Source organism: Kwoniella dendrophila, chromosome 5, assembly GCF_036810415.1.
Source record: "Kwoniella dendrophila CBS 6074 chromosome 5, complete sequence".
NCBI lineage: Eukaryota > Fungi > Basidiomycota > Tremellomycetes > Tremellales > Cryptococcaceae > Kwoniella > Kwoniella dendrophila.
In genome coordinates this window covers 1,810,741-1,824,023 of record NC_089480.1, presented here as the reverse complement: position 1 = coordinate 1,824,023, position 13,283 = coordinate 1,810,741, and the positions used below count along the sequence as shown (strand labels likewise).

At 40.3% G+C, this 13,283-nt stretch overlaps 5 protein-coding genes across 5 annotated transcripts; 2 read left to right on the top strand and 3 right to left on the bottom strand.

Moving 5' to 3' along the window:
- Positions 1–227: 227 nt before the first annotated feature.
- L201_004501 (uncharacterized protein) lies at positions 228–1,211 on the top strand (the record flags this gene model as incomplete). Its single annotated transcript, XM_066220243.1, has 1 exon — positions 228–1,211. One exon carries the CDS (start codon positions 228–230, stop codon positions 1,209–1,211), a length of 984 nt encoding a protein of 327 aa, XP_066076340.1.
- Positions 1,212–1,533: 322 nt separating this feature from the next.
- On the bottom strand, positions 1,534–2,667 carry L201_004500 (uncharacterized protein; the record flags this gene model as incomplete). The annotated part of the gene is made up of 3 exons (XM_066220242.1): positions 1,534–2,162; positions 2,278–2,410; positions 2,560–2,667. The coding sequence occupies 3 exons, from the start codon at positions 2,665–2,667 to the stop codon at positions 1,534–1,536; spliced, it is 870 nt and encodes a 289-aa protein (XP_066076339.1).
- Positions 2,668–4,244: 1,577 nt separating this feature from the next.
- L201_004499 (uncharacterized protein) lies at positions 4,245–4,844 on the top strand (the record flags this gene model as incomplete). Its single annotated transcript, XM_066220241.1, has 1 exon — positions 4,245–4,844. The coding sequence occupies one exon, from the start codon at positions 4,245–4,247 to the stop codon at positions 4,842–4,844; it is 600 nt and encodes a 199-aa protein (XP_066076338.1).
- Positions 4,845–5,604: 760 nt separating this feature from the next.
- Positions 5,605–7,224, bottom strand: L201_004498 (uncharacterized protein; the record flags this gene model as incomplete). Its single annotated transcript, XM_066220240.1, has 8 exons — positions 5,605–5,702; positions 5,769–5,924; positions 5,992–6,204; positions 6,284–6,399; positions 6,466–6,610; positions 6,680–6,762; positions 6,848–6,876; positions 6,967–7,224. 8 exons carry the CDS (start codon positions 7,222–7,224, stop codon positions 5,605–5,607), a joined length of 1,098 nt encoding a protein of 365 aa, XP_066076337.1.
- A 1,064-nt stretch (positions 7,225–8,288) lies between these two features.
- Positions 8,289–13,097, bottom strand: L201_004497 (calcium-translocating P-type ATPase, PMCA-type; the record flags this gene model as incomplete). The annotated part of the gene is made up of 9 exons (XM_066220239.1): positions 8,289–8,610; positions 8,668–9,130; positions 9,202–9,563; positions 9,614–9,745; positions 9,799–9,986; positions 10,043–10,932; positions 10,986–11,348; positions 11,412–12,000; positions 12,066–13,097. The coding sequence occupies 9 exons, from the start codon at positions 13,095–13,097 to the stop codon at positions 8,289–8,291; spliced, it is 4,341 nt and encodes a 1,446-aa protein (XP_066076336.1).
- Positions 13,098–13,283: the final 186 nt, after the last annotated feature.

Below are 13,283 nucleotides of genomic sequence, written 5' to 3'. Positions count from 1 at the left end.
CCTACACTCCCCTTTGATGCATAGTCCGTTTTTTACAGATTGTACCAAAAATCCCTTCCAAAATGGATTCCCAAATGTTCAAAGGATCTGCTCTTTTCAATTTCTTCGACATCGATTCGCCTTGAATTTGTGCTTGCTTATAAATAAAGCTGATGTTGACGCCACTCTCCGTTTCATTTCCATCGGCATGCAGAATTCATCATACCCTACGACTGGAATCATACATTATGGAGTACACAGATACTGAAAACACCGCTCTAGAGACTGTTGAAAAACAATATGAAGAGCTATCGGCAAGATTAAGAGCTGCTAACATCAATTACTACATGGTAAGGAACTCTTACAGAGATCAAGGTATTGAGGATGTTGCTATCCTTCAAGATACCACGACAGGTATCGAGTTATCGAAGATTGCATGCGAGGACGCCATTAAAACTTACCTAAACCTAGCTGAAGGGTCAACTCAGGAATCATACCAAAAAGCCATCAAGAAAACCACTTTGATGCAAAATGTAAGATATAGGGAAGCAGCCCTGAGGGACTGGAGTGAGAGTCATGAGAGGTATGCTGACGAATTTGTGAAACAATCAATTGAGTGGACTGCTATGTTACTTGAAGACAAAGCCAAGGCCGCTAGAAACTATAAAGTAGCTTTAAATGGTGGTGGGAGCGACTATATTGCTAGCTCCAGACAAGATTATGAAAGGGCAAAAAGTACGATTAGTCGATTACAACCTCATATATATAGGTGTGTTTCAAGTTTACCTTACTTGGAAAATTTCGAGTTAGCAGAACGTTTTGAGAACGGCCATAAAAGATGGCATACGGAGGATATTACAGTTGTAGAGGAGGCGGAAGCGAACTTTTATGGCACAATCAGACATGGCGAAGAGCCAGGAGAATTGCTTAGAAGGGGTTTGTCAATCTATTCAAGCACCGAAAAAATCGGCTCAGATTATCTTCAGGCTCTAAAGAATAAAAGTATCACCGTTGAGAGAAACAAAGACGATTGGGATAATGCGCGGAAGGTGGTTGCTCAACTACCACATTATGCCCAAGTATCCTTCTCATGTAGTCATCTTACCGATTTCCCTTCTCTCGAAGCATTCTTCTCGAAGTATGAGGACACCGCAGTCGAGATAGATGCCGCCGAAGAAGAGCTGTTCAGGACCTACAAATCTAAAGCAAACGAGCGTACTGGCCACAATTAGAGCTGTCCGTCATTGACCTCAATATATGATCGATCGATTTTACGTTATATGCATGTTAACTTTTTATCCATGATGTATTGAGAGCTGATCAGTGAGGAAGGGAGTCCACCATACAATTGTTGAACGCTCCGAGGAGCGGTAGAAGAAAACGGTCGCAAGGTAAACCTACCATTCGTATGCGGAAGTGAAGTGTGAGCTTTGTTCACCTGCAACAATATGTAGCTAAGTCACCATATCCTCCTTAAGCAAATTGATGGTGGAACTTGAAAACAGAGAAGCAATGTAAATGGAGGATTTGATTACATTTCCCAGCTCTATTCAGCTAAAAGTAATTTGTCCTGATATCTTCCATCAAGCCAATTTCTGAGGGAATCCAACCAGTCTTCCGTCTTGTAATTTCTGAAATCGCATTGCCATCAAAAGCTAAAATCATAGCCATCCAGCCGAAATAACCATTAATTTCCTGTTCTGTTTCTAATTCCTTAGTCTCTAAATTTAGACTATTACCTATCAGTTTTGCAATTTCAATGAACGATATACTGGGTTCAGCTACACCATGTAAAATTGAGCCAGGTCGAATTGATTGATTTTTATCTTCAATAGCTAATCTAAATAAAACAGCAGCATCCTTTACATGTACACCAGTCCATCTAGTTTTCGTTTCTTTTGGATAAGCTGAATAACCTTTTTCTTTAGCTAATTTGATCAAATATGGTATAAACGCATGATCACCTCCTTTACCATGTACACTTGAAGGTAATCTAACAATCATTGATTTAACGCCTTTTGTCGAATATCTTAAACATAGTTCTTCACTTTCTTTTCTAGGTCCACCTATCGCAGAAGCTGTTTCATCTTGAGGTAAGGGTAACCCTAAGACTGATGTACCAACAAATGGTTTATCAGTGCCTTCTAAAGCTGAACACATTGCGTTGACAGCAGTGAGATCGGCTATATAGTTAAACCAAAGTGGATAGATATTAGCACCAAATCCTGGAAAAATCCATCTGATATTTCTATTTCTACGATGTAAACTCACTTCGAGCAGGTTTACCTGCATCCTAACCATATTCTGAAAAATCATGTATATAGGCCAGATGAACAACAGCATCTGAAGCTTTGGCAGACGAATGGAGTAAATCTGTATCTGCTAAACTACCTCTAACAACGGTCACACCTTGCTCCTCAAGTGATGCGATCTGGAAGACAGAATCGCAAACGCCAGTCAGCTTCGATGTCTATAGTGTGAGAGATATAGTATGACGGTCCGGATCATTTATCACTTGAGGCGAGCATGTTGTTGCAGACAATACGGACATTGAAGGGATAAAGTACTGTATGAACTCACCGAACTCTCAGATCTGGCTATAGCTGTAATGGTATGACCATGACTCAAAAGTTCAGGTACAAGATGTCTTCCTACCCATCCAGTAGCACCAGTGGCAAATACTTTCATTGCTAAATTATTGACTATCAGGTGTGACGACAGTTACTTTGACTGACTATACCGAACACTGGTGATGATGAGATAATGAATTGTACCATCACAGTTTAGGATGTCGTTTTAAAACGCCGTCTATATATAGGTTTGAGAGGTTCCGTGGTGGGAATCGGGTGATTTTGGGAAACAAGGTGAATTTGGTATCAATTGTTATCATATCTGTAATCGTCCACCGAAGACCTACCGAGGCGATATGAGTTATTGTAATCTCGTTCAACTATGTTAATTATGCTTGAATGTTGATACGAATAAGATACATAGATATACTCAAAATTCCTGAATGTAGGCCGACGGTCTCAAACCCTAATCCGCAATTTCGACGCTTCAAACCCGACGGTGACTCAGGGTATCCCGTTCATCCTACAACAAGTTCAAATGTTTTCAACTAATAGAGATCATTTCTTGTACTGTACGTGACCTCTTACATCCTCCTCGATAACGACTATTCCGGTATTGATCCAGTACTTATCTTAGTCCAGCTTATGTGAGCAGGTTTCCCAGCTGCAACGAAAAGAACTTTGGAATTTCCTTTCACGAATCAAAGGTTTGGTGCGACGGGCATCGGTTCTTCACTAGACGATTTGCGCAGCGCTCTTTTGGACCACGACTTTCACTAACTCTGTTCGAGGTATGTTGACCCCTAGTTGCATACATACCCACCCACACATATATTGATCATTGCCCACCTATTATCAAGCAGTAAGGTTGTACTGACCTTCGACAAGTCAGCATATGATTTCTCACTTTGATCAAGGAGCAGCGGAACTTACATCTAGCATCAATCCATTGTGGCGGATCCTTTATGGCACACCAACGCTAGAATACCTTCGAAATATAATTAAGCTGTTTCATCATACTTTCGAAATATGCAAGACGCCTCAAGTAGATTCTACAATGCTTAATGCTAATATAATGGACCGTTCCATTCGTATTTGAAAGTTTGACTACCTCACAGTCCACTAATTGGTATGATCTGTACCAAAATCGACATGAAAAATATTTACCGAAAACAAGAAGCGGACCCGGGATTCGAAGAGCAGAAACCCGAACTTAAGCTCGATATCAACTCAGCTATCGAAGATTTCGTATCTGTACAAGAAATGGGGAGACATATTTAGACGAGGGAAAATTCCTTGCAGAATGCTATTACCTACGTGGTTCAACATCCGCGGTCGATACTCTTATTACCTTTCTTCAGCGAGACAAAAGAGCGGTAATATTGAAAACTGATTTGACTCGACTTTGCGAGTGCGGTACTTGTACTGCCTTTCATCAGCACTGCAAAAGATCGTAGAAAGGTATTTGAACCGACTCAACTTTACGCATGCGGTACTCATACTACCTTTCTTCAGCATGGCTCCGCAGCACCGAAGGAGGTCACTATCCTCATCCACCTGGACACTAATGGATTATATATACGTAGCTCTTTCTGACAGCTTCGACAACGCCTACCAGCAATTCTACCTTTTGTATTTCACTGTTCCACTGGATATATTTCTCATAGACAAACCAACCAGATCAATTTTCACTCGATGGATCAAGCTCAATATCAAACAGAGGTCAATGACAGTTATAATGACTTGATGACTCACCTAGAAATCGCCACAACGGTCTTCAGAGATTCCAGGAAAACTGCAGGTGACACCGCTTTCGAAACAGTCACAACACTTCAAAATCAAATGATTTTGGTAAGAAATTCCGATTCCAAGTATGCTGAACATTGCGGAAACCACTTGAACACAATTACAGACTCTGATGGACGTCAAGAAGCTGCGTTTGATATAGACCGAAAGGGAAGACCGCTTATTAAAGCCAAAGAAAACTACGCTGCTTCAGCCATATCATGCATGAAGAGATCGGCTAATTGGGCTTCATCACTTTATGCCGGTTCCAATAGGGCTGGTTCAGCTTATGCAGCTGCTCTCATGGAGGATAATGCTCTTAACCTAGAAGAAGCTAGACGAAAATGGCTGACCTCCAAGAATGACATTGATACTTTCCAACCAACGCTTTATATGTGTTCATCCGTCGTAGCCGGGGACTCTGATCATCCTTTGACCAAAACTCTCGCTGAGTGGGAATCTACTCGAAGTCAAGTCGAAGATGCGGAAAAGAAACGATATGTTTTTTAAGCTCACAACACACTTAGGGATGGTGTGTATCCAATATCAGCTATCTCGATAAGCTGAAAGATTGTAGCTTGTCTTGTCGTAGGCTTCTGCACCGTTCGTATATTCCTCTCCGGGAATGATAGAGTAATGCGATCTGTCTTGTGATAGCATTCTTGCTTGAACTCATAGCCCCATACTGCCTGAAGCCTTTTGTTTGACAACGAGAATAGTTGTAGCTGAATAGGTTTACGGTCTCCGGATCGCCAAATGAAGCTCTCCTTTCCAGCTCGCGATGCTGACCGATAATAGTAAAGCAAAAACCACCGCTCCTCAATGGATATAATGGTTAGTGTTGAATTACGTAAGCATTAAGTAGTACTGTAAAATTTTACTTAGACTAGTATCCGCGACCTTTGTCGAGCTGCTTAGATATTCTTATTGTACTATAATACATATTGTAACACATTATACAAGCTTATAGATTTATATAGACGTATATGCATACTTGATATCAGTAATACAACGATCATTCCGATGTGGGTTTCGATGTTACACGAGCTTCCTGATTTAAAGTACTGGGATCTAAGCGGATTGAGCAGTTTCTAGAGCTTATTAATGCTGTGTACTGCGTTCTCTTGGGTAATTGTAAATCAAATATCGAGAATACGAACATGCATATATACTATCTAATCAGAATAAGGAAGAGTTAAATGTATTTATCACACAATGTCAAATATTCTTTACTCCTTTTTTGGTGTATCACTCAGTCACCATAGGCTGATTAACCTGATTTGACCCAAGCACCTGGAGGGATTTTGAAAAGACCGATACTTTCGTAGTGTTCTAAAGTATCTTTAGCAGTTTCTGGGATGTTTCGGTCTATGTAAATTAAATCAAGACAATTGTCAGTATAAGTCGGGTAGTTGCTAGTAAAGTGAAACTTACACTTAAGACCAAGGTTGTTGATTGATTTAGATGGATCAATAACCCAGAAGTTTTGTGATCTTGGAGTTGGAGCATCAGGGTTACCTAATGGGAAATAGGCATCCAAATCTGGTCTTTGTTTTCTAAATTCATTTGCCCACATTTGGTAAGTGTATTCTAAAAATAACGTTATAGAAGATTAGCTGTCGGGGAAAGGGTTAAAGAGGTAAAAAGGAAAACTTACCATGTTGAGCGATAAGATATCTTTCATTCTTTCTCCTGACAGCAGCTTCATAGAAAGCATCTGCTACATCTCTTGGATCGACATAAGTAGTTGACTCAGGATCCAGGACTGCTTGATCTTTTCCTTTGACGACGGATGTCCATGGTGCTTGGGATCCACTTAAGCCATTAAGTTCTTCTGGTGAAGTAACATGGAGTAGTGGACCGTAAACCACTGAACATTAAAGTCAGATAATGTCACAAATCAGCGATACTCTTTAATCCAGGGGTAAATTAAATATAAGTATACCTACTGGGAGGACATAATGTAGCAATTGAGAAATCATGTTTGTTGTTCTTGATCCAATCTTGTACAGCAAATTCAGCGTATTTTTTAGCTGCGCAGTACCACAAGACGGACGCATATGGGCTTGATTGAAACGAGGTCAGAAAATACAAAAACCGATATGTAGACGAGGAGGGCTGATTGACTCACTTGGTTGCAGGTGTCATTCCAGCAACAGTTGCTTCATCTAGTGGGAAGTAATCGGCTTCAGTGTAAACTTTACCAAGTTGTTGTTCGTTTGGTGCAGGTGAGAAGACGGCGGCCATTGATGACATCAAAGAAATAGCTTTGATACCTAAAGATAAGTAGATAATATCAGAATTGGAAGCAAAAAAGAAGAAATCTGAGATACTGATATACTCACTTGGAACCTTGTTAGCTTGGTTGAGGAGGTTGATAACACCGTTAATAGTGGGGATTTTGTATGTATCCCAAGAAGCTAAATCCCTGTGATGTTATAAGCAAAGGAATGGCTAGATTAGCTATTTATATGAATAGTTTATATTGGCACTTAAAAAACACAATCACTTACATATGGACTGGAGCAGCTAAATGAGCGATCTAGAAGTATTGCAAGTAATTAAGAAAGAAATCAATCAGTTCTTGTCAATAGATAATCAACAGAAATAACAAAAGATTCAGGACACATACGATTTCAGCACCTTGAATTAATTCGGTGAAATCACCTTCAACGATATCGGAAACTACAACAAGTTTTACTCTACCAGAATCAACGTATTCTTTCCAAACTGGGTGTGATTTGATTTTTTCTATTGATGAAGCTGATCTAACTGATCCTCTGACATCGTAACCATTTTTGAGGAATTTGAGTGCTACGTAGATGGCAATGTAACCATTGAGACCGGTAATAGCTACAGTAGGTCTGGAAGTTTGAGTGGCTGATGACATTCTGTTGAGTAAAGTTATGCTATCTAGTAAAGTAGGAGAGATGCTATTATTGCTATTATTGCTTTGAATTGATTAATTGAGTTTCTATTTGTTTGGATGATGGGAAATATCTTTCAAGAATCGATATACTGGAAGTCATCTATTTATATATTTCAATTTCCGTCCATATTCACGAAGTTATGAATGCATTAGTAAAGCTCTTTGACATTCCTTACGATAGTATTATTAAGGTAGAGCTCCATCCCATCCAAAATGATGATTAAACAAAGACACGTCCCATATAGTAAGTAGACAGTGAACCTGCGGGCGGCTTATCGGCTCGGCTTATTCAGTTCCTTCATCCACTTCCTCCTCAGCGAACGACAATAACCTTAACAAGCTTTGAGCCTTTAGTGTACGATTTTACTGACGAATTCAGGAAAATTGAATTAATCGATAAACAGATTCTGTAAAAAGAGAAAAAGATGATAAATTACTTTAAATATATATAACGAGTGGAACTTACCGCTTTCAATCTTGGATTATAAATCATACGTGCATCTCCCACTTTTTGGTTTTATCCCTCCACCACTCCTGAATAGTCCTCCACCACCCTCCACTCCTCCACCCTTCACTACTAATCCAGCATTCCAAGCCAGATCATAAGCGCCGAGTATTGAGCAACGGATATGGAGGTTGTAGGTGCTTGAGCGATAGAGCGTGCAACGTGATGCTTGATATCTTCTTGATATCTTCTTGACTTTTTCGCTTCACTGAACTCGACTTCACCCGTACAGAATTGTGCCAAGTAATATGCAAACTAAGAGTACATGATTGAGCTTGTTTATCTCTTATTTTTGTCATTATAAAAATGAAAACTCTATATCAAACTATCTATAAACAAAGACAGAACTATGAGAATCTATATACAACGGATGGGTGGAATGGGTATACGAAAACGCTATAAGAGAGAAACCTATCTATATAGGCTTATATAATTATTTTGTTTTAAGGAGGATTTCAATTCTACACATAGCTACACTATCTTTGCGTTCTTACTTTCTATCACATTCCAGTTTACTGTTTTATCTCAATACCTCTTGAGTACCTTCACCTCTTTCTAAATCCCTTTCTCGTTGATTTCTGCCTGTTGTAGGAAGTACAGAAGCAGGACCATTACCAGATATAGGTGAAGGTGGAGTTATACCGAATTTAGTATATAATGGATCATTTTTATCTGTTTGAGGATGTAATTGAACTTTTCCTTGGAATAATTCTGCTGTAGATCTTGATGGATCTGATCCTGCGGGATTAGATAATGTCGCATTTCCAGTTTGATGTACCCAGTGTGCTCCAGCACCAACGGTACCAGCGATAAGGGTAGGTACCATAGTTAACAATGAAGGTCTACAGAGGACAACGTCAGTTATAGGAACCGCATCTGTAGGGCGTATCACAACTCACAATTGTATATCAGCTTCTTTCAACTGAGCTGATCTACTCTTGGCTACGATAGAACTAGCTCTCAGTCTTCCACCTCGGATATTAGCATAAGTTGAAAGGTTATCCTTGATCTTGTTAAATGCTGGATTATATTCGTATTTTTCATCTTCAACTTCAGGTACGACAATAGGTAATTTGTTTGGATCATTGTATATTCGCAATTTGATGAGCATTCTTTCGAATGGACCTGTTGGTAATAATCTGACAATAGCACCGATAGGGATTGAAATTGCACCAATAATCAATGAAATTCCCCAGTCTCTTCCACCTAATCTTGTAACTTGGAAAGCGGCTCCACCAACTTCGATGATCAAGATTTGTCCACCAACCATGATGAGGAAAATAACGATGAAATAATAATTCCGGAAGAAGCCCTCAAGTACGTTGAGTTTTCTATCAAGTCGACGACAATTAAGTTGATTGACTGTGAGAGATGCAACCCGTATCAGCTGATATATCTAATATAATCGATTCAGATACACGCATGTTACTCACAAATTTGACAGAATACGAAACAGTTGAAGACTAGAGCTCCTAACTCTGTGTGAGTTTGATCGGTCGAAGGTAAACCTAAGATTCTGAGACCAACGAAATGAAGTACTAAACAAACAACGATTTGATAAAGAGCTTGTACCAAGATCATCTTGAACATCTCAACTGTGATCAAAGGAGCATTCTTTCTATCTGGTTTTCTGTCCAATGAAGATTCGGTTGCAGGGTCGGTAGCGAGGGCAAGAGCAGCAAAGGTATCCATAATCAAGTTGACCCAAAGAAGTTGAACGGCGGTAAGTACAGATTGTTCTTCTGAAGATGCAACAGCGGAGACAAAGGTAATAACGACAGCGGTAATATTGACACTACACATAAGGTTAGCAGAAGAAAGTAAAATCACATGATGATGACTTACGAGATTTGGAATTGCAAGAACTTCTTGACTGAATCATTGACACATCGACCCCACATGATAGCAAGCACGATGTTTTTGAAAGAGTCATCCATCAAAATGATATCAGAGGCTTCTTTAGCGACTTCAGTACCACTAGTGAGAATAATGTCAGCCATATTCATGTGCGTTGATGACATGAGACTTACGCGATACCCATCGCGAAACCGACATTGGCTAATTTAAGAGCAGGACCATCGTTTGTACCATCACCTGTTACACCGACGATTTCTCCCATACCTTTCAGAGTATGTACAAGCAGACGTTTATCTTCGGGAGAAGACCGTGCGAGAATTTGGAGACGAGGTACAATTTCAAGTCTTTCGGCATCAGAAAGCTAAAAATAACCCAAAATCAGCTTACAGAGCCTGCACTGGTAGACAAGCAGCTTACCTTTCTGAAAAGTGGACCTTCCATAATTACACCACCTGGAGTAAAGATACCGCATTGATTTGCAATAGATCTTGCAGTTAAGACATTATCACCAGTACACATTTTAACAGCTACACCTGCACGTTGACATTTTTCTACTGCTTCCCTTACACCTGGTCTAAGGGGATCTTCAATACCAGTAACAGCAATCAAAGTCATATCTCTTGCAATTTCTTCAAATGGTACATCTTCTGAACTTTTACTGTCAAAACCAGTTGGAGGCCATGATTCGAAATCTCTATAACAAATAGCGATAGTTCTTAAACTTTGATTGGCGTAAAATATGATGGTCTTCATGATATTATTGGTGGTATCTTCAGTGAACTCAGCAGTTTGTACATCAATATCTCCTTCTTGACGATGTTCAGAAACGACAACATGTCTGCTGCATTTTTTGGTTAAAACTTCACTAGCACCTTTAACGAATAGACGATATCTATCGCCAACTTTGACAACTACACCCATAGCTTTTAATTCGGAACTGAATGGAATCATTTGCGCTACAGGATAAGCTTCTCTCGTTTTTCTCCAATCGGCCCAATTTGAAGCTTTAGCGAATTTAAGAAGAGCGGTTTCAGTTTTACTTCCAACAAAGCCAAGGTTTCCATCTTCATCTTTGTCTTCGAATGCAGTTGAGTTGATACAGATTGCTTCATTCAATAAACTTGTAAGTTCGGGTGAGGCAACTTCATTGATGTTGTCCATTTCGAAAGCGAAATCGTCTCGGACCTGTTCACCTTCGACATCGTTGGCGTTGGATCTAGCCGCATTATCCGTGAGGTTTTTGACGAATTTGCCGTGAACACCGAGGGATCCAGCAACGACAGTCATCTCGTTTTGAGTCAGAGTACCTGAAGACGACAATTAGCTTAACGAATTGCCTAGGACTGGCTTGATGGCTTACCAGTTTTATCTGTGCAGACCACAGTAGCATTTGCCATAGTTTCACAAGATCCCAATACTCTAACCAAAAGATTTTGTTTTGTCATTCTCTTGGTGGCAAATGCGAGCGCAAGTGTAACAGCGAGAGGTAAACCTTCAGGTACAGCAACAACCACCAGGGTGACAGCGATAATAAGAATTTGAATGAAAGATTGCGCTTTGTCATTGGCAGATCTGTCAGGGTCTTGTTTGAGTTGAACAAAGAATCGGATCATAAGGGCGGAGAACAAGGTAAGACCAGCGAGGGAACCTAATTTGGCAATCAATTCGGCAAGAGCGTTAAGTTTCATTTGAAGAGGAGTATTTTCAGAATCTCCTCGCATAGCTGTAGCAGATCAGGTTAGCATATCGATTGGACTGTCCCAAACATCTGAAGGGTTCAACATACCCATCATGATTCTACCATTGAAACTCTTGGTACCGACAGAGATAACCACATATTCTCCTACACCTTCGAGTACTTTGGCACCAGAAATAAGGAAACAATCTTTTTTCAATTTATCACCGGGTTGAGCGCTGTCTCGCTCTGCTATACATTCTTCGTATGAAAATTTCTTGATAGCATCAGATTCACCAGTGGCACCAGATTCATCACATCTAACATTATGACCTCGTAAGAAGACACCGTCAACAGGCAAAATCTCTCCAGGTTCCAGTAAACAAATATCACCAACTACTATATCTTTAGTATTGACAACCATTTCATTTCCGCCTCTGATGACTTTGACAGTACGATCTTCACGTTGAGCATTGAGTTTCTTGAATTGTCTTTCTTTTTGCCAATCGTTGACAGACCCAACCATAACAACGATAAGAATTGCAATAACGATGGCTACACCTTCGACCCAATCAACCTGAGGCTCTTTACATCCAACAGGATAAGGACATTCGTCGTTGTAGATTATTTCAGGTTCAGTACCGAGAGCTTGATATAAACCAAGCGCAAGAGATACAATAGCAGCTACGGATAACAAGATCTATGATATGAAAGGTTTAGTCAGCACAATTTAAATATCCATCATAAGATATATATAACACTCACCAAGACCTTGTCCTTAAAGGCGATCCACATGAGCTGTAGTAGACTCTTACTTTTTCTGTCGGGCAGTTCATTTTTGCCGTAGATACGTCTTCTATCATCCATACTTGTTCTCCATTGTGGCTCATTACCACCTGGCATTGCTGAAGAACTTCTTGGTGCACCAGTTTCCACTGCACCTTCATTGGTGCCAACAAGTAAACCTTTCTTTCCATCTACACCAAGACCTTGTAAGAGACCTTCCACACCGCCGATCTTTTCCAAATCGTCAAGCGATTTTGGATCAACAAGCATAGCGAGCCGAGAGGGTTTCTCTCTAAAAGGTGTTGGATCGGTGTTGTCATTGTCAGGATCTAAATGAGCTTGTTGTACAGGTTTCTCATCTTCTTCACCTTCTGCTTCACCTTTCTTGCTCTTCTTGTTCCTTTTCTTCTCTTTCTTGTCTTCAGATTTAGTATGGGCGGTAGTTCCTGTAGTCATTCTACTAAGCGCATCCTTCTCTTTTGTTTTACCGAAATTTGCATGACCCTCTTCAGTTCCAGCATCAGAAGACCAAGTACCGATTGACCAACCTCTATTGTGTCGTTGATGATGAGGATCATTTTGATCAATCACTTTTAAGGTTTCCATACCTGATTCTGCAGTAGGTTCATTATCTCTTAAGGCGAGAGTAGTTCTAGGAACGGGAGTAGTTGGTGTAACAGCTTCATCTGAGAAATGGACTGAAGAATTTGTCAAAGTTGGCGATGGAGGTGTCAAGCCTGATGACCAAGATGGAGTGGGTGAATGGGAATTTTGATTTGGGTGTAAATGCGCATGTGAAGGTGAAAGATGTGAAGGGCCATTTATAGGTACACTACCACTTCGACCTCGAGGTGGAGTAATTGGATTTTGCTGAGTTGTTTGGAGAGAGTATTCTGCATCTATGGGAGGTGCTAGAGCGGGAGGTGTTTCATTGTGAGATTCTGGTTGACCATTAGGGGATGTAGAATCTAGGTCGGTGGTGATGATGAGAGGTGGGGCGGGAGGAGCCATTGTTGATGATATATCTAAGCGGTAGGAAGAAAGGGAGGAAGAGGGATGTTTGTTGGAGAGATAAACCGCTTTTTATCTGATTAGGATGGTGGCAAATGGATTGCACAGCTGTCGCCGAAGCACAGTTGTAATGATTACTTGTAGCTGTATGAATGAATTCCTGTTTAGTCGGAAGTGGTGAGACGA